The 20,532-nt window shown below is 41.3% G+C and overlaps 1 protein-coding gene across 1 annotated transcript in view; it reads right to left on the bottom strand.

Annotated features, from left to right (window-relative positions):
• LOC145394132 (uncharacterized) overlaps positions 1-20,532 on the bottom strand; it is a 244,527-nt gene that overhangs the window by 148,217 nt on the left and 75,778 nt on the right. Inside the window, exons 6-7 of the mRNA XM_080268112.1 lie at positions 13,452-13,565; positions 6,173-6,382 (exon numbers count right to left, since the gene is read on the bottom strand). Of these exons, the coding sequence (XP_080124238.1) occupies positions 6,173-6,382; positions 13,452-13,565 (324 nt within the window). The remainder of the gene's footprint in view (positions 1-6,172; positions 6,383-13,451; positions 13,566-20,532) is intronic.

Raw genomic sequence — 20,532 nt, 5'->3', positions numbered from 1 at the left:
AGTAAAATTATGATGACAGTAAAACGATATAATTAACATCCAAAAAAATGTTAAGATGTAAGAGGCTAAATAAATCACTAAGGGCAATGTGCAAAGGAGCTTCTAATGCCTCCAAGATATAAGGCTCTAAATTTCACGTAAGCGTCCATCATCCCTGTCTCAGAATTTAGCTAGTAATTTTAGTGGGGAAAATATCTCGTCCTCAGTCACTTCTCCAATTTATTTCCACTTCTTGCCCTATCTTTGTAACGGCACAGAACAGAGGCCCACAGATGAGCTAACAGACAGCAGAAGTAACAGACAAGCCAACAGACAGCAGAGATAACAGACCAGCCACCAGACAAGGGATAACAGACGAGCTAGCAGATAACAGAGATAAAGGGAGTTATTACCGCCACCTTTTGAACATCTCTGGAGGGCGATCTCTTGTGCGTGTTGAATATGGATGTGTGTTATGTGCCTGTGTGTTCTTGCTCTTTGTGTATGCGGAATATGGATATTGGTGTGTGTGTGTGGGTGGTGTGGGAGAGTGTGTGTGCGTGGGTGTGGAGGGGTAGACTTGTGAGAGGGGTGGAGTTGTGTGAGGAGGGTGTCGTGTGTGTGTGTGTGTGTGTGTGTGTGTGTGTGTGTGTGAGAGAGAGAGAGAGGGGGGGGAGGGAGAGAAAATAAGAAAGATACTGCGTGCGTGCATGCGTGCATCCATGTGTTCACAGATCAACAATAGGGTGAGGTAGGATAGCAAAATGAGAGAGGGGAAGCGTGGGGGCAGGGGTGGGGCAGGGGTGGGGCTGGGGTAGGGGAGGGGCTGGGGAGGTGACAGGGGCTAAGTTGAGTGACCCCTAACCAGCCCAAGTCTCAAACTTTACGAAGAAAGTTGTGTCGTGAGGCGGGCGAGGTGCAGGAAGCGATCACGAAGTCTTAAACTGCATCATTACTTGCTACGGGGGTTGAAGAGGAGGGGAGCCTGAAAGAGAGAGGGGTTAGAGAGAGAGAGAGAGAGAGAGAGAGGTGGGAGGATGGGAACCTGGGAGAGGGAAGAGTGGGGGAAGAGGGCTTAAGAATGTGGAGGGGAAGTGAGGTTGAGGAAGGGAGTAGAGCTGTGGGAGAGCGGAGGAGAGAGGGAAAGGGAGGGGAGAGGGGAGTGGAGTCTAGGAGAGGGGAGAGGGAAGCGAGAGATGTTAGGATCTAGGAGGGGAGAGAGGTGGGGAAGAAATTGGAACGGATAAGAGGGGACGAGAGGAAGAGGAAGCTGAGAGGGGAGAGGATGATGAGGAGAAGAGAGAGGGGAAAAAAAGAGGAGTTAAGACAGGTGAGAGGGGATTAAAATCTTAGAGGGGAGAAAAGTAGGGGAGGGAAGTGGGATTGAAGGGGGAGGAGGACGAAGGGGGGGGGAGAGGGAGAGGGGTGGACAGGGATCACGGGGCGAAGGACGTTAGAATCTGGGAGGGGAGAGAAACAGGAGAAAGAACCGTAACCTGAGGGGAGGGAGGAGACAATGGAGAAAGGAGATAGACGGAAAGAGGGGAGAGAGAACGCGGGGAGCCAGAGGGAGAGGGAAGGGGAGACAAGGGAATTGTTATTTGGAAGTGGAGCAAGAAAGGGGAAAGAAGTGGAACCTGAGGAGGAATGAGGAGGAAAGGAAGGGGAGGGGGTGGAAGTAGGGGACGAGAGGAGGAAGGGGGACGAGAGTGGATTTGAATCTAGGAAGGGAGCGAGGTAGATGAAGGAAGTAGAACATGAAGGGCGGGGTTGATGTGAGGAAGAGGAGGGCGAGGGGAAGAAACGAGCTAAAGAGGATTAAACTCTAGAGGGGAAAAGAGGAAGAGGAAGGACCTGGATCTGAGAGAGGGGAGACGAAAGAGGAATGCAGAAGAGGGGAGGATGGGTCAGGGAATGTTGGAAGAGGAAGACGAGAGGGAAGAGGGAGACTAAAGCCTTGGAATGGGTAGAGGGAGAATTGCAGCAGATGGAGAGATAGGTAGACTGCAAAATATAGGAAGGGAAACGAGAACCAGTATCTAAATGGGGTGAAAGAGGGATGAGAGGACTGGGGGAGTTTGGATACTGAGAATAGATGCAGGAGCGAGGGATCGAGAGGGAGCGAGTTGGAGTTATAGGGAGAGGGGGGAAGCTGAGGGAGGGGTATTGGGAGGGGGGAGAGTGAGGGAGGGGTATTAAAACGAGAGGAGGGGTGGGGGTGAGTGTTAGTGTGTGTGTAAGTACCGTCATGTGTAGGAAAGTACCACGCCTTCTCCCCGTCTTCTTCGCAAGTTTCCTCCTCTCTCTCTCACTTTGGCTTTTCCCCTCTCCCTCTCCATAGATTTTTTTTCTCTTCATTCTCCCTCCCCTTCCCTCCTGCCTCACCCCACCCCTCCCTACCCCATCCCCAGCCCACCTTTTCCCTCCCCCTTCCCTCACTCTACTTCTCTCTCTTTCCTACTTCTTCCTTTCTTACCTCGCTCCTTTTATACCACTCATTTCCTCCCTTTCTACCTTTCTCTTCTCTCCACACCCCCTCTTATTTCCACCCATTTCATCTCTCTTCTACCTCTCCCCTACCTATTTAATCCTTTCCTACCTCCCCTTCCTCTTACCTCTCCTCTCTCCTACCTCCCCCCCCCTCCCTCTTGCCTTGCTTCCCCTCCCTCTGCCACATCCTTTAGCTTTATGTGTCGGTGAGTTAGCTGTCCACCACCTGTTAGCTGAGGTAGGGCGGCGGGGTTGGTTGTAATAGCCTCCTAGAAGTGGTGCAAGCTTACCTGCCTTATAGCCAATTAAAAGTTGATGGTAGGGGATGGAAGAGGGAGACCGAGAACGAGAGGTGGAACGGTGAAGTACAGGGGAAGTGGAAGAAACAGGGCAAGGTGGAGGAGTGGAGTAGAGAAGGGAAGCTCGAGAAGGGGTATGTGAGGGAGAAGGTACGTATCTTCTTTAAAACCGATTAGTAAGAGATGGCAAAGGGAGGAGAGGGATACCAAGAATGGGGTGAAGGGGTAAACTAGAGGAGCACTTGAGGAAAGGACGAGAAAGTGGAGAAACACGTACATTAAGACTGGCAGTAGAGAGGAGAGGAAAAGACAGAGGGGAGAAAAGGAAAACAGGAGAGGTCGGAAGAAGAGACGAGAGGAGAGGAAAGAGAGGAAAGGACGACCAAAAGGAGGTGAAAGAGGAGAGGAAGACCAAAAGGAGGTGAAAGAGGAGAGGAAGACCAAAAGGAGGTGAAAGAGGAGAGGAAGACCAAAAGGAGGTGAAAGGATAAAGTGGAGAGGTACATGGATAGAGGAGAAAGAGCTGGGAGGATGAAGTGGAGCAGTATGTGGAAAGTGGGCGACCAACAACGATGTGGTTGAACAAAGTGGAGGGGTACTGAACACTAAGATTGAAAGATCTGAACAGTAATGGGAAGGAGTACATGGAGAGTGGAAGATGACCGAGAAAGAGGTGGAAGGATGGAGATGAGGAATATATAAGCAGAGAAAAAGGCATATTCAGAAAGATGATCATACTCAAAAGCAGAAATTCACGTCAAATTTCCCTCTTCGATTTGGGCTTAGGATTGGTAACACTGTATGGCAAAGAGTTGACGGATGTGCTTTAAATAATAAAGTATATTTAGTATTTATTGTTTGTCTAAAAAATATAAATGAAATGGAGTTCTCTGGTTAAAGGTGAATATGCCATGATTGATTAATACACCTGTTTTGTTCGCACCTGCCCACCTGCGTGATTAGAGGGCAGGTAAATAAGTTAATCTAGGAAATATAATGTCATCGGTCGTTCACCCATGACACTGGTGGTATTTATTTAGTTATTTTTATTTGTTCCACTTCCTGTCTATTGTGATGTGAGGGATGGTGGCATTTGTCAATAGATGTCTATGATTTTTGTTATATGGAGATACATATGCTGTGAAATGGTGAAAACAGTATTACACACTGCCTCGTTACTGTTATCGTCATGGTCATCAGTACACTCATCATCATCATCAACATCATCGTCATCATCATCATCATCATCATCATCATCATCATCATCATTCTAGGTCTGTTTTATACTCATGTGTTGTAATGGACCAAGAAAAAGGAATCGGTAAACACAAAATCAGGAGAATTACTATTATCAAATGCACTTCACACTCATTCACTGATCACCCAATCTTACGAAATCTCGGCTCCACATCATGAGCAAATAATCAGTCTAGTAATGTGCTTCAACAACGCCAGTAAAAGAGACCATTTCGTTATATTGAAAAATGTGCGCATCACAACACACACTTTATCCAATTGTTCAGTGCTTTCCCACATTATTTTTCTGTCTTCAACTTGCACATCTCACATTCACTTCCATATAAAGCTATTCTTAAGCAGATAGAAACGAGGAGGCCAGTTAAATCCATTAGACTGTAGGGTGAGGAATTTTACTAACACCTCTTCCTTAGCGATTTATGTTGTCTTTTACACCTTGCCATCCTTTTCTGTGTATTACCTAAATCATTCTACTATCGCCATACTCTGCATAAATAGCGTATAAAAGGATATATGCCAAACGTATCCAGAAATGAATCGCTAAGGAAGAGGTGCCAGGGAGCTTCCTTACCCGACGAGAAGACGAGCCTTAGACTAATAAAATTCAAAACATATGATAGGTTTTCTTACGAGAGGTTAATTAGGAAGGTGCAAGAACACGGTAAAGGTGGGAATGAGTGGAAGAAGTTACCTAGAGATATATTTGTGTTATTTCAATGAGAATTGAAAGAATGAGGTAGACCGGCATATGCCTGAAAACGACTGCACATAAATCTCGTTCCAAAAAATGTTCAAGACAAAGTTCTAATTTTCAAGACAAAGTTATTACTATTAATCTTCACTGGAGGTTTCATTACATAGAGAAACGTTTCCCTTTCGTCCTTTCCTATTAAATTTCCGTCCCAGCTTTTTTTATTTGATGTGATGTTCCTTCTCAGTTTTCCTGGTCATTTTCCTTCCTAGGGTTTAGTAGAAGATGACAATTTTCTTCCTTGTCCTCCTTTTCATATTCATGTAGTTTTCTCGCACCTTTTGTTTCCTTTATTTCTTGCTTGCTTTCTTTTATTCTTTGCTAGTTTTTTTTTCATTTATATTTGCATATTTTCTTTTATTTTTTTGCTTTTCCTCTGTTTTTTGCTTGTGTTCGTTTATTTTTTGCTTGTTTTCCTGTGTTTTTTGCTTGTGTTCTTTTATTTTTTGCTTGTTTCCTTTTCTTTTTGCTTGTTTTAGTTAATTTTTTCAATGTTCTTTTATTTTTTGTTTTCTTTAGTTTTGCTTGTTTTATTTTTGCATGTCTTCTTTTTTTGTGTGTGTTTTATTTCTGTATATTAAACGTAGATTTGATTTAGACTTATGATTCTTGGGTGTCTTTAAAAATTCTCTTCCTCTTTAGTGCTTTTCTCCGCCTCCTCTTCTTTGCTACTCTTCCTCCTCTTCACCACTCTTCTTCCTCTTCCATCTCTTCACCACTCATCCATCTCTTCACCACTCATTCTCCTCTTAACCACTCATCTTCTTCTTTACCACTTTCTCCCCTCTGCCATTCTTCCTCCTCTTCACCACTCTTCATCCTCTTCACCACTCTTCCATCTCTTTACCACTTTTCCTCCTCATTACCACTCTTCCTCCTCTTCACCACACTTCCCTCTCATCACTCTTCTCTTTACCACTTATCCTCCTTTTCACCACTCTTCCACTTTACTCTCTTTCCTCTTTATACCCCTTCCTCCTCTTTACCACTCCTCTTCCTCTCTATCCCTGGACTCCATGAACCCTCACCTGATTACGCACTAGGTCGCTTCAGACTCTTCCACTCTGACCTTCTCCTAATCATTAATTTGGCCACTAAAGAGAAGGCTGGTGAATGGTGAGGTCTTAGGTAATGACTCGCTTTTATCTCTACCTTTCTATGGCTTGCCGTACCTCGTCCTCTCTCTCTCTCTCTCTCTCTCTCTCTCTCCTCTTCATTCCTTCTTTTCTTTTTTTTTTCCCTTACAGTCCATTATTCCATCCCAGAATAACATAACACTCAACGCCTTTCCTTACACATGCGTTTCTTCACACTCCATTCCACCCACACTGTCCACTCCATCCCTCATGCCCCTCCTTCCACCTCCACACTCCAGCTTAAGCCAAATACTACTCACATAGCATTTTGATGACCACGGTGGTAGTGATGGGCCCCACTAGATGACTATTCTCGGCTTTGCATGTGAGGGAGGTATTATGGTAGCTCCTTGTCAGTCTCTCCACCACAAGCGTATTTTCCACCAGCCCTGCTCCACCCTCCACCTCCTCCCACGTCTCGTCAAGCATCCTGTCTCCCTGCCACCAGGTCACGTTGGGGGGCGGCGACCCTGATGGGGAAAAAAAAAGGAAAAAAAGATGAGTAAAGGGAGCCTGATGAGATAGTAGGAGAGTGGCATTGAATTTTCAGTGGATAGGGGTGGATAGGAGATACGTGGATAGGTTAGTACTACGTGGATAGGGGAAGGATTAGGAGATATATGGATAGGTGGATACAAAGAGAAAGGTGGAAGCAAGATTAATCAGGAAAACGTCATCATACTGAAGTGGTTTAGTGATTGGGTGAACATGTGACTGGGAAGTCTAGTGATGTTTACTTAAGTATTGTGTACATATAGATAGATAGACAGATAGATAGATGGATAGATAGAAATATTGATAGATAGACAGATAGATTGATAGATAGACAGATATTATTTATTTATTTATATATTTATAGCCTAGTCTTGCTGCCTGGTACGTAGGGGTTAATGAAGGCTAAACCCAGATAGACAGACAGATAGATAGATATATAGAAATATTGATAGATAGACAGATAGATAGATAGACATTATTTATTTATTTATGTAATTATAGCCCATTCTTACTGCCTGGTACGTAGGGATTAATAAAGGCTAAACCCCTCCTGTCTAAAAATCTCTCCCCAGCTGAACAAAATCGTCTGGCGGTTCTGGAAATATACCAACCAGACGGCTTCGTAGTAAAAGCTATAACAATGGCTAGCTGCTCTTGGTCAGCTAATAACTCCAGCACAAGAACATCCACTAAATTTGCTCCAGCTTATCTCTCACTTTAATTCCATTCAGACCTAGCTCCTCGTAGTGAAGGGGTTACTGAAGTGTATATATAACTCCTGTTGTTCTAAAAATCTCCCTGATGCTTAATGAAATCGTCTGAAGATCATAAAATATATATTACGAGGTATTGTTGTGGTGAACTTTGTGGCAAAATGGAAACTAAATTATTTGTTCAAAAGCTGAAATGGTTATATGTTACGTAGTTTATATTGAGAGAGAGAGAGAGAGAGAGAGAGAGAGAGAGAGAGAGAGAGAGAGAGAGAGACAAAGAGAGAGAGGGGGGGTTGTATAGTAGAGCGGTATAATTATTTTCATTATTAATTCTCTCTCTCTCTCTCTCTCTCACACACACACACACACACACACACACACACACACACACACACACACACACACACACACACACACACACACACACACACACACACACACACACACACACACACATCAATAACAAACTCAACTATTAAGCTTTTATGCACGTGGGATATTTTCACTTCCTCCAAATATTTCCAAAATACTTCGATTTATTTGCAGATTTTAGCTCTCAGTTTATCATGCCTCGTCCTTGGGATTTATTCTCGAGAGTTTGGCTGGATTTATTGAACCTTTGCTTTACGGATTTATTTTCATTATTGGATTTATTACTATTATGTTTATTATTTCTGTTATTATTATTATTATTATTATTATTATTATTATTATTATTATTATTATCATTATTATTCTTCCCTTAGTACACCTGCCTCAGTACACCTTTTAGCACACTCTTACAGGTAAACGCTATTTCCTTCACTCTCATTCCGTCACTCAAATGAACGCCTCTTCTCTTCAGTAATTCATTCCCCTGACGTCACTCCGGTCTATTCCTGGTCTCACTCGCTTGTCAGACCTCAAAGCTCATGGATGTCAGACCAGGAGGCTAAAAACAGGCTCAAAACAAGGCTCTTTATCATGAAACAGGCTCAAAACAAGGCTCTTTACCATGAAACAGGCTCAAAATAGGCTCAAAACAAGGCTCCTTATCATGAAACAGGTTCAAAACAGGCTCAAGACAAGGCTCTTTGTCATGAAACAGGCTCAAAACAAGCTCAAAACAAGGCTCTTTATCATGAAAATCGTAGCTGGATCCGGAATTATCAAGACCTACGATTCGAACAAGCAGTGGATTTCAATGTTTATACATCTCGAAATTTAGGTCTTTTATTTAGAGTGTCAGAAAAAGAGGCTGAAAACAAGGCCCTTTTATCAAGAAAATCGTAGCTAGATCCGAAATTATCAAGACATACAGATCCAATAAAAGACTGATTTTAAAATTTATCCTCAGAATGGTGATGTCTATCTTACTTATTCACACTTCTTTTTTAATCCTTCTCGAAAATGGTAGTGTCAGTTTTATTCTTTCACACTTATTTTGAAAGATTGTAAATAGCTTGGAAACAGCCTCCTTCACGCACGGTAGCAGAAACTGTTAAAAGAAGGCTATCTGCTTATCCTTACCTGCTTATACTACTGTCTCTTTGGTACACGGGAGGTCCCAATGCGAGAGTCGAGAGATCTTGGGCTAGACTACCATTCCTCGGATCATTTTTACCTATAAAAGACCATTCTATATCTCTAGAATAATTTTGTTCAGGAGTGGACGGATCTCTCGTAGTGGAAGTGTTTACAACCAAGAAAGGATGTGTAAGATTTTTTTAGATTTTGATTTTTTAGATGGATTTTTAGAGTGGCTGTATTTTTTTTTTTTTTCAAAGATTCTTTTGTGTTCCTCTTCTGTCAGGGATTTACGTAAAAGATGCGGATAAAGTAGCTTCCACGTTTTTTGTGTGTGGTGTGTGTGTGTGTGTGTGTGTGTGTGTGTGTGTGTGTGTGTGTGTGTGTGTGTGTGTGTGTGTGTGTGTGTGTGTGTGTGTGCGCGTGTGTGTGTCTGTCTGTGTCTGTGTGTGTGTGCGTGTGCGTGTGCGTGTGCGTGGGTGTGTGTGGGTGCGTTTCCGTGTAAATTGAATTTATAAAAGCAAAGCAATAATGAATTTTGTGGTCATGGTTGCTTTAAGGTATGATTGCTCTTTTATATCGTTTGCGTGTTTTTTCTTCCCATTTTATTATTCCCTGAGGCGATAAGTTGTTTTTATTTTTCCTGTTCTCTTTTTTTCTTTTCCTGACTCATGGAATTTCGAGTCTTTTTCTATTTTCTTTTCTCTTTTTCTTTTTTCGTTTTTATTTCTTTGTTGTGGTTATAAGCAAAACATCAGCTCAAACTCTGATTCCCGTCATATTTTGCTCGATTATGTGATTAGCATGTCACTGATTTGACGTGGGATTTGATTGACTGAGAGAGAGAGAGAGAGAGAGAGAGAGAGAGAGAGAGAGAGAGAGAGAGAGAGCGGTTGATCTGGTTTCTATAGCGTGATTTATTTGTGATTTTATGGTTTTTATAAATGATTCTGTGACCCATTTTTCCTGCCATGATGTTGATGTTACTCCCTCTGTCTTGGCTTCTCCCTTTTGGTTTCTGAATCATACCTGTCCCCTTCTTTTGGTGGGAAAAGGTGTAGGGGAGATGATGATGATGATGATGATAATGGTGATGATGATATTGGTGGTGATGGTGACGGGTACGGTGATGATGCTGATGATGATGGTAGTAGTGGTAGTGATGGTGATGATTATGACGTTGATGATAATGATGATGGTAAAGGTGATGGTGATGATGATGATGATGATGAAAATGATGGTAAGAGTGATTATGAGATTTACACATTTTAAGCTTATGAACTCGAGTGATGCAAAAACCCACACAAATTTTCCTAACCAAAAAGAAAAGAGAGAGAGAGAGAGAGATTTCCGACTTTTTATCACCATCTCTTCAATTCGCTCCATCAGGTCCAGCAAAATCAAAGCTAAATTTCCACGTGATATTCATTGATGCAGGAATAATCGCTGGAATAATTAAAATATGTTCTCTTCTCAGTTAAATTTCGGACGAGCTTTTCCACTCGGCTACCGCAGGGACGATGGCGTTACCTGATAGTAAATGCAACTGGATTTTACCGCGATTAATAACGATAGCGAGGATTTGTGAATTTTAGGCAGGCAGGATTTGTGATATGGCTTTTCAGTTATACAGGGAACGAATGACACTTTTTCCGCTATGGAGAAAAGGCGGACCCAAGTAAAAAAAAAATAATAATAAAAGGATACAATTTTTCTTTCTTTTTTGTATATTTCTGTGTTGAAATTTCACTTTTTTGGCATATGTTCATTTGCTTTCCTTGGCTTCTGACCACTTCATTTGTAGTTATGGATTCCAGTGTACCAACAGAAGAATCAGACTACAAGTGAATAGGATTGATAAAAAATACGTGGAGTTGATGTACTCATTAAAGACAGGTTAGGTTATAGTTAATGGTGCCGGTGTCATCAAGTTATTTTAGGCACTACTAAATCTTACCTACAGAAGATAATAGATATAAATGTACTGTTTCCGACATGCATTGGTCTAAGTAGGACTGGTACATATTCTTTTTAAATAGGATGAGCGAGCCCTTCGTAGATCCTGTAATAATTTCCGCAGGGTTTTATCAGAACAACATTAATGAAAACTTAAAACTGGTTCCGTCCATTGCTGTTAGGACCTTTCAGTAAGTTGTCTGTCATATGCAGTGTAATGTATATTCAACGTTGGTAAATTCATATACTCCTTTCTGTCCTTGTTCATCTTTTTCAATAGACATGCAATATTTATACCGTATAAAAGAGAGGACATAGATAGACAGGTGGTTTGATAGATATTTCATTGCTATTTACAACTTGCAGGACACATTTCCTAAAAATTTTCTTTAGGACAGTTTCAGGCTTCAAGATGTACAATTCTATTTTCTTGGCAGAGTGTTGCTGGATGGTTTAGAGTAGGTGCCCAAACTGGGGGCCGGTACCCCCCTGGAGGGTGATAAAATTTAATAATAATTTTCCAGAGGCAGTGTGTGTGTGTGTGTGTGTGTGTGTGTGTGTGTGTGTGTGTGTGTGTGTGTGTGTGTGTGTGTGTGTGTGTGTGTGTGTGTGTGTGTGTGTGTGTGTGTGTTCGTCTATCTTTATCAACTGCGTCTATGTTTTTAATCAATCGACTTGTTATAGTCTCATACGCAATAGACTCATTCGAATTCAGTCACCTAGTTTTCGTCTTGAAATAGGGGATAGAGATGTTATTGCCTTTAGTCTCGGGGGAACTACTGATTTTAAAAATGTTGCAATATCTTTTTCTTTAACTTTTAGATGTAGTGAATAAAGATGTTTGTAAATATAGTCCTGAACTTCTTCGTTTGGACCGAAAAGTCTGTGTGATCCGCCTATAGCTGTAATTCGGTTTATATAATTCTCTCTCTCTCTCTCTCTCTCTCTCTCTCTCTCACATATAGGTTAACAGACAGCCCTTCAGTGATAAAAGTAATGGCTGATCTATTTATGCCCGACGATCAGAGATACAGCTGTGTGTGTGTGTGTGTGTGTGTGTGTGTGTGTGTGTGTGTGTGAGAGAGAGAGAGAGAGAGAGAGAGAGAGAGAGAGAGTCGTAGTTTTTGCACCCATTGAGTGGCAAAAATAATTAGGAACGAGCTGTTAACAGGGAGCGTTATTATTACTCTACTATTATTAGAAATGCTTTTTTAGAGGAAGAATGAGAGAGAGAGAGAGAGAGAGAGAGAGAGAGAGAGAGAGAGAGAGAGAGAATTCCTTTTGTTTGGAATTTTTTCGTCTTTTTTCACTCAAGCTATTTCGGTCAGCGCATTACGGTTTCCCTATATCATCGAGTAATTTCATTTTAAAATTATTAGATCATCAGTGAGTTAGTGTAAAAATATGGCAACTGAATTCTTACGGTGAAATTAAAAGCTTCATATTATTTTTCGTCTACGAAGCTGGTCAGTCTACTAAGAGTGAGGGAAAGGACTTGCTATACCCATTTTACTTTAACTTGGCCTAATATTGCCATCTCTACATTTTCATCACTGACTTCTAACTGTAGATTGACGCTAAAATGGTGCTAGACACGAAGAAGTGCTATGGAAAGAATGTAGAGCCATAGTACTGTCTTATTCAGCCATTGAACTTCGAAAAATGCACTACAAAAAGACGAAAATCTGAGCCAAGTTAAGATGAAAGACGTATAGTTGACATGGATTTTTAGAACATCTTTTCCTACAAAATATCTGCATCCTTTTTCCTCGGTGTTGTTAATTCGTCATAAAAAATAGTTAAGCTGTGTTTTTTAATATCTAATAGTTTCCCATTCTGTACTCCAGCCTTTTCAGTTATTCTCATTGTCTTAATTAGTTTCCTCAGTCACCCATAATTAAGTGGCTTGTTGATCATTTGTCACCTACGTTTCTCTCTCTCTCTCTCTCTCTCTCTCTCTCTCTCTCTCTCTCTCTCAGTCAGCATACTATTCCTTCGCCTCTTTCCACTTTTCGTTTGCTCACCTTCCCCATTTTCATTTTTCCCTCTTGTTTCTTCATTTCCTTTCGTTTCTTGGCCATTTATTGTTCAGATTAACTTTTATTTAATGATACATGATGTCAATATTCGTTCCCTGTTCACTTCTTCCTGCTTCCTCATTTTCCAGCCTTTTTTTTTTCCTTCCTCTTCTTCCTCCTCCTCCTCTCCATTCCTGTAATTTTTCCCCTTTGCTTTTTTTTCACTGTCCCTATTTCCTCATTCCTCTTTATTTTCTTATTTCTACTCTCCCACACCTATTCCTTTATTCCTCCTTATTATCGTATTTTTCCTTCATCGTCTCTCTCCTCCTACATTTTTTATTTTCGTTTGTTATTCATATCTTTTTATCTCTTTTCTAATTTTCCTGCATCATCTCACTCATCTCCACATGTCATCATTTTATTCTCCTCTCCACTCCACTTACCTACCCGTCCTCAGTATACGTATTGGTCAAGTAGTTGAAGAAGTGGTATGTTGTGTGAAAGGACGTGAGTTCAATCGGGGGCTTTGTCAGGAAACAGTTTATCATTTCTTTAAAATTTCTGATCTTCCACAAAATACCCTGATATGTCATAAAAAATACATCTGCTAATACTATCATGCCAGTCATGAATGAGAGAGCCCTAGCATGTATTCAGTATGGACGGTGGGAATTAGTGCCCAAGGGGTGACATGAAAAGGTGTGCGATACATAGGAGGATTAGTTATATTTATGTCCAGAGTCGAATATAGGTACACTCAAACACACACACACACACACACACACACACACACACACACACACACACACACACACACACACACACACACAAACAAATCCACGACTCACCTCTTCTGGACACACAGGTGAGGATGATTTTCTGTTTCTCGTGGTAGGGGCCCACTTCTCCTCCTTTGGCTAACCCCGTCTGGCTGTCTCGTATCTCCACACTCCTTGGGGGCTCTGGCAGGGGAGAGAGAGAAAGAAGAGGGATTTAGCGTGTGGGATTAAGGGAGAGAAAAGAGGGATTTAGTTTGTGGTATTATGTGGGTGAGATAGGATGATACTATTTGATGTGGGAATAGGGCTAGGAGATCACACACACACACACACACACACACACACACACACACACACACACACACACACACACACACACAGACGGAGGGGAACTGTGAGAATCTTTGTTATGCTGAGGGGATAATGATGTACTGCTATACTCCTTTTACTCTAACTTGGCCTAAAAATGACATCTTTCCATCTTGAATGGTGGGTTGTAGCAATAGATTAACACTGGAATATGATGCTAGTCACGAAGAAGGGCTATGGAAAGAATGTAGAGCCATAGTACTGTCTTTTTCTGCAATTAAACCATGTGAAATAAGCTACAAAAGGACGAAAATCTGGGCAGAGTCAAGATGAAAGAACTATAGTAAGGAAAAGAGTATGTGAAACCGATAGAAAGTTCAGAAGATTATGGAAGGCTAGAAGAAACATATAAAAGAATGGTAAATGACGTGTGCGAAAGGCGGAGGACTGGAAAATGTAAATGGTGGATAGCTGAATCGTATGAGTGGATGGTCATAAAGGTAGCGGGGCCTGAGCATTCCTATGGGTTCTGTTGATGGAAAGGGAGAATGAAATTTAGAGTATGGAGGGACCAGACTGTAGGGAGGACAAAAAGGGGAAAAATTATAAATCCTTTGTGTATATAATAATTGAGAGGTAAACCGAGAATGAGATAAATGAGATGTGAGGGAGGGTGATGTAAGGTCGTGGGAAGAGGGTGGTCCTTCCTGAGTAGGGGCAGAGACGCTTGGAGGCCCTTTTTCCGCGCTCCCTTCCCCCCTCACATGATCCAGTGTCAGACCAGAGAGAGAGAGAGAGAGAGAGAGAGAGAGAGAGAATGAAGATTAAATAACCGAGAGAAAAGCAGTACGCAGAAAAAAAAACTCAGCCGTAAAAAATAAAATAAAATTAGTCACACACACACACACACACACACACACACACACACACACACACACACACACACACACACACACACACACACATGGCTGGTTAATATCCATTTATGCGATATTTATGCAGAGTATGGCGATGTTTGAATGATTTATATAACACAGAATAGGACAGTAAGGTGTAATCAGCAAACTAAATCACTTAGGAAAAGATGTTAGGGAGCTTCCTTAACCGACGAAAATACGGGCCATTACGTGGCAGTAGACCCCAACCATCGTTTATTGGCTTCCCATCTGTTGGTTATATGGTTACCACCCAGCGTAGTAAATGCTTTTCCGGAGTAGAGAAAACAATTTCATATGTTTCTCAGTGTAGAATCACCTGAAAATAGAACTACATTGAGTGAGTGGATGGCAGGCGATCACACTTTCACCAAGAAATAAGAAAATAAGAGAAAGCAGTCAGTGAGATAAAATAAGGACCCAGTTCACAGACAGATATTAAAACAAAAATCTTTAAATATATAATAAAGCTGTAAAATAAGTCACTCAGAAAAATGCCTTAGGACCCAGACAGAGACATCAAAACATAGACACACAGAAATAAAAATATAAAATATTGGTTGCAATTGAGACAGACCAACAAATTAAAACCACACACCTGTACATGACACCTGCTTGAAGGCATAGACACGGGGGAAGTAATTAATTCTCAGGTGCATCTGTCTGTCTCCCTGTCTCTCTGTCTATACTGGGAGTTGGAACAGCCGCGTATCTTTATTTTTTACCCTAGTTTCCCCTGTCTCTTTCATTACCCCGTTTTCTTTCCTCTTCCCTTCTCTGTTTTTTATATTCTTTTTTTTTTCCTCTCTCTATTCCCGTCTTTATCGGTTTTCCTACTCCCTTTCCCTCTCTCTCTCTCTCTCTCTCTCTCTCTCCCTCTCATTCCCTTAACCTTCCTCATCTCTATCCTCCACGTCCCCTTTCTTCATCTACTTCGACTCCTCTTCCTCCAATTTCTATCCTCACTCTCCTTCCTTCACTCCTCATTACTCCTTTTTTTCCGTCCTTCTCCTCACTTCTCTTCTCCCTACTCTCCCCCTCCTCTCCTTCCTCACCTCCTCCTCTCCCTCTTCTCTCCCTCTCTCCCTCCTCCTCGACAGTTCGTTCCCTTTGAGATAATCCTGACGAAGGTGATGGCGTGTCTATGAATTTTACTGCTTCAGGAGAGAGTTCGTGAAGCCTATCCCTGGGCTGAAGAAAATCGTCTGGTTGTGGCAAGAATAGACTAGAAGGAGGTCATGGTAGTAGTAGTAGTAGTAGTAGTAGTAGTAGTGGCAGCAGTAGTAGTAGTAGTAGTAGAAGTGGTGGTGGTGATGGTGGTGGTCGTAATAGCAGTAGTTGTAGCAGTGGTAGAGTGGTAGTAGTTGTTGTTGTTGTAGTAGCAGTAACAATGGTAGTAGTAGTTGTTACAAACCTGGGCTCATTTGAATGTGAACTCAGTGGACTGCAGGCTGAAGTTTGCCCTCCTTCAGTACACCATCTTCCTTTCGGGGAATAAAGAGGGAGATGAGGGATATTTGTATGACCAGGCAGTGAATTCAGCCTGTCATATCAGTGCCACCACGTGAAGGCGCCCCTCTGTAGCACTGAGGTCATCGTAGTGCAGTATTTAACCCCTTCAGTCCTGTGATATATTCTTTAGTGTATTTTTTATTCCTTCAGACGATTTTATTTACATTCATGGGAAATTTTCGGGGTGGAGAAGATACCTCCATTCATCATTAACATTTTCGCAACAAAAGATCATTTCTAACCTGCAAAAAATCGTCTCTAGATGAAGCAAAAATAAAGAGAAAATAATAAACAGAAGAGTCTAATCTCCTTTGTGAATAAATCCTCTGGTTCCAACACGACGGAACCAACATATCATTTTATTTATGTATTTTTATAACTTCTTTTTTCGCTGGCTACTTATTCAGATTCAATAATGACGCGATCCGAAAAAAAAAATCTTCTGTTTATTTATCACATTTTACTTATCATAGCACTGAATACGAACATTCTTTAATTCGTATTTTTTATTTGATTACTACGAACATTTTATTTATTTTATTTTTTTCAGACGCGTAATATATGTGCAACAGAAATTTCGATTAAGTCTGTTAAAAAAAAGAGGAAAAACTATGCCAATTCGTTAATGAAAAAAGAGTGAATCACTTTTCAAGGTTTTGCTACACTTCAGCTAAAATTTGCCGAGGTTATTTGAACACCAGTGACCATGAATTTTTGTGCGTAAATAATTCCAGCTTCAGTAAATAACTAGAGAGAGAGAGAGAGAGAGAGAGAGAGAGAGAGAGAGGAGGAGAGGAGGAGGAGTAAGAGGAAGAAGGTAATAATGATAAAAATAATAATGATAATAATAATAATAATAATAATAATAATAATAATGATGATAATAATAATAATGAGGAAGAAGAAGTGAAAGAGGACGAAGAAGAAATTGGCCCTCAATAACAGTAAGGCAGTAAAATAAATAAATAAATAAATAAAAGAAATCCTCCTCGTAAAGTCTGAAATGGTTATAATCCGCAGTAGTGTGTGTGAGTGAGTGAGCGAGTGAGCGAGTGAGTGAGCAAGCGTGTCCGGGGCAGTAATGGAGAGGGGTGGGGGGGGGAGATCGGGTTACCTGGGGCGCGTAATGAGGTAACTCCCACCTGTGTTTACCTCTCTTGATTGGCCCAGCCCCATTAGCGCCCTCACCCCGTCTTCGGTTACCAGGGGGCAGGAGGGGAGGGGGAAGGGGGAAGTGTGATGGGGAGGGGGAAGGGGGAAGTATGATGGGGAGGAGTGTGCGAGAAGGAAGAGATGTGGAGATGGGGAGGATGAGGGGAAGTGCGAAAGAGTACCCGGCAAACAGCAACAGAATGATCCTTTCGAGGCAATATGTTTCAGAGAAGACGATGACCATAATAACTAATTTTGTGAGCTGAAGATGAAGATAGCCTGTGTACACTTTACGAGTCAAAGGTTCTGTGAAGTAACCGATGCTAATAATCGAATGTGTCCGTCAAATGCTAGCTTCTGGAAAAATATGGTGCCAAGAATTTCCAAGTCAATAGATTTTACAAGGGAGGTGCCGTCTAGAGAAAGAGTACCTTGCAAAAGAGAATCAGTACCAGAGCGAGTAAACGATTTGGTCTCTGTTGGAGTAAAGTGCATATCCCACTCTCTTCACCACATCGTTAGGTTGGATAAGATTAAGTTCAAGGACTGACAGACTGAAGACCGGGAACGAGAAGAGGGAATGACTGAAACTAGACCTGCATCACCTGCATGGGAGTAGCGATTATTTGTGGATACAGTGAAAATGTCGTAAATGATGAATAACAGTAAATCCAGTACAGTGCCTTATGGATCGCCAGGAAGAATTTAATACGACCTGACGTAACTTTCATCACATACACTACCATTTGCAACAGTATCATTTGCAGCCTCATCCCCATACACCGCGTCCAGTATCTTAGAAGCAGACCAGTGAATGAACAGATCTATCCCCCAACACCAGTAGTAAGCAATTTATGCAGTAAGCCACCTCTACTTACTCGGTCAAAGGCTGTGGAAATGTTAAGTTGAAACATTTTGACTCTTCTGCATAACCAGACGCACATACATGCATACCAACACACCTGCATACATACATACATACATTTACTTAAGAGAATGGAAGAGATACCGGGAACTGCTAAATATTCATAATACTTCTTTAATAATCCTTATAGTCCTGTAAAATTTGTAAATACAGGTACAGTAGTTGTATGAAAGATGTTTGTATGTCCGCCAGTCCCTCAAAAACCAGCAAAATAATCAGAGAGAGAGAGAGAGAGAGAGAGAGAGAGAGAGCAAATGAGAAGAAACGAGAAGAGGGTAAGAACAAGGGAAGAATTAGGACAGGGATGTATAGAAATAAGGGGAGAATGTTTTATGAGTAAAGAGGGAGGAACGCAATGGGAGAGAGAGAGACGGATTAAAGAGGGATGGATACAGACTGGAAGAGGGGAAAAAGCAGGAGTATATTTTAACGTCTGGAGGGGAAAGAGGGGAAAGGGAAATTATAGTAGTTAAACAGATCCGTGGACGGTAACGAATGGATAAATAAGGGGTGAGAGAGAGAGAGAGAGAGGAGGGTGCGCCTGGAAGGGTGTCAATTAGGAGTGCCGGAAGAAAGAGGAAATGAGAAGGTAAAATGGAGAGGTTGATTGATTGATCGAAGGAGAGAGAAAATTTGCAGTATCTTGAGAACGGCGAAGTAAAGACGATGTTGATATAGTTAAAGTCAACCCTAGTATTTATTGACGAATATATAAAGTGTATTAATCGACAGTTCAGTTACATAGAGGGAAATGACACACACACACATGTTCTGGTGTCAACATCTTTTTCCATATGAAGTTGTAGTATCACACATTTTACATAATAATTTTTAAAGCTGTTTAGTCATAATTAACAGTGTGTAATGAAGTGTGGATGATGAACAACCAAATATCATTTCGCTGTTAGCTGTGGTATAAGGAGGAGGTGGATGGCAGACCACAAGGGCCACCATGTTTCAATTATAAAATGAAGGTTAGGAGAAGTGATAAGATATCTGAATTGTGCGTAAGTGTAAAGTCCTGGGGAACCATTTATTATGTTGGTATATGTGAATGTACTTAATACCATTTTATAGAGGTGTATAATGTGCTAGTAGAGTTGTCATTTATCTCTACTTTTTGCATAAGCCCAGAGTATATGTAATGCTCGGCACCTCACTTTTTAGCTGACCTAAGCACCGCGCCCTTGTCCGGCTCGGTGAGTGTACAGCATCAGAGAGGCCGTTTTACAGTTTTAAAGGGAGGTGGTGTCGCTCCTACATATCTCTCGGGTTGCAGTTATATTATTCTGTACCCAATAAAGAGAGATTTAATCTGCTCATTTCTATCACCTTACGCTACCACTTAATAACAGACCAGCTTCCATCTTCTCGTGGCAGAGGACCTTTGGTGGGAAGTGTCGGGCAGTGACGGCGAGTAGCTGACGTGTACTACAGACAGTGTCGTCGATCCAACACGGTGGTCTAGTTATATACAGCAGAACACTTAATATGTAGTCAACTGCTACTCCATAACGGCTACATTATTAAATTGTTTGGCCAGCAGTGCGACGATACATTTTATTGGTGTTAGCGGTGGCACGATATTTAGTGCTAGCCGTGAACCGACACACACACACACACACACACACACACACACACACACACAATAAAATGTCATCGGGTTATATTTCAAGTAGTCTGCGCTCACTTACGAATAATTTTATTCTCATATCAGTAATAGTATACCGAAATATAATGTTCTCTCTCGCATCATCAGTTCTTCCTACCGTCAGCCGTACAGGAAAACAGGGAGAAGCAACTCCAAGCAGGACATTAATGAGAGAAATTTTAAAGGATGATATTGAATTACCACTAAAAGTTACATATTAATCCTAAGCAATGTTTTGAGAATGAAATGGGTATTTATAAAGTGAAAGGTTGTTGTTTCCTGTGAGTTAAATTGGTGTTTTGCCGTATTTTATGCCCTATTTTATGCCTTTTTTGTGCTATTTTTATGTCCAATTTTTGTGCCCTATTTTATGCCATCTTTATGTCCAATTTTTAAGCATTATTTTGTCTTTCTTATGCCCTTTTCATGCCCCATTTAATGCCCTTTTATGCCCTATTTAATGCCCTTTTTAATGCCTCTTGTTTTGCTCTTTTAATATCCTTTTTTCCTTAGCGATTTATTTTACGTGTTACACCATACTGGCCCTTGTATCATATTTATTCCTTTCTAGTATCAGCATAGATTGAATAAGATAAATGTAACTATCAGACTGGCACATGCAGAAATAAACTGGTAAGGAAATGGTGTTAGAGAACTTCCTCAAAC

The sequence above is a fragment of the Coenobita brevimanus genome, chromosome 26, assembly GCF_032717465.1.
Source record: "Coenobita brevimanus isolate Jiangsu-jjx chromosome 26, ASM3271746v2, whole genome shotgun sequence".
In the NCBI taxonomy this organism is placed as follows: domain Eukaryota; kingdom Metazoa; phylum Arthropoda; class Malacostraca; order Decapoda; family Coenobitidae; genus Coenobita; species Coenobita brevimanus.
The sequence above is the reverse complement of the archived record's forward strand: the minus strand, read 5'-3'. Positions and strand labels throughout refer to the sequence as shown.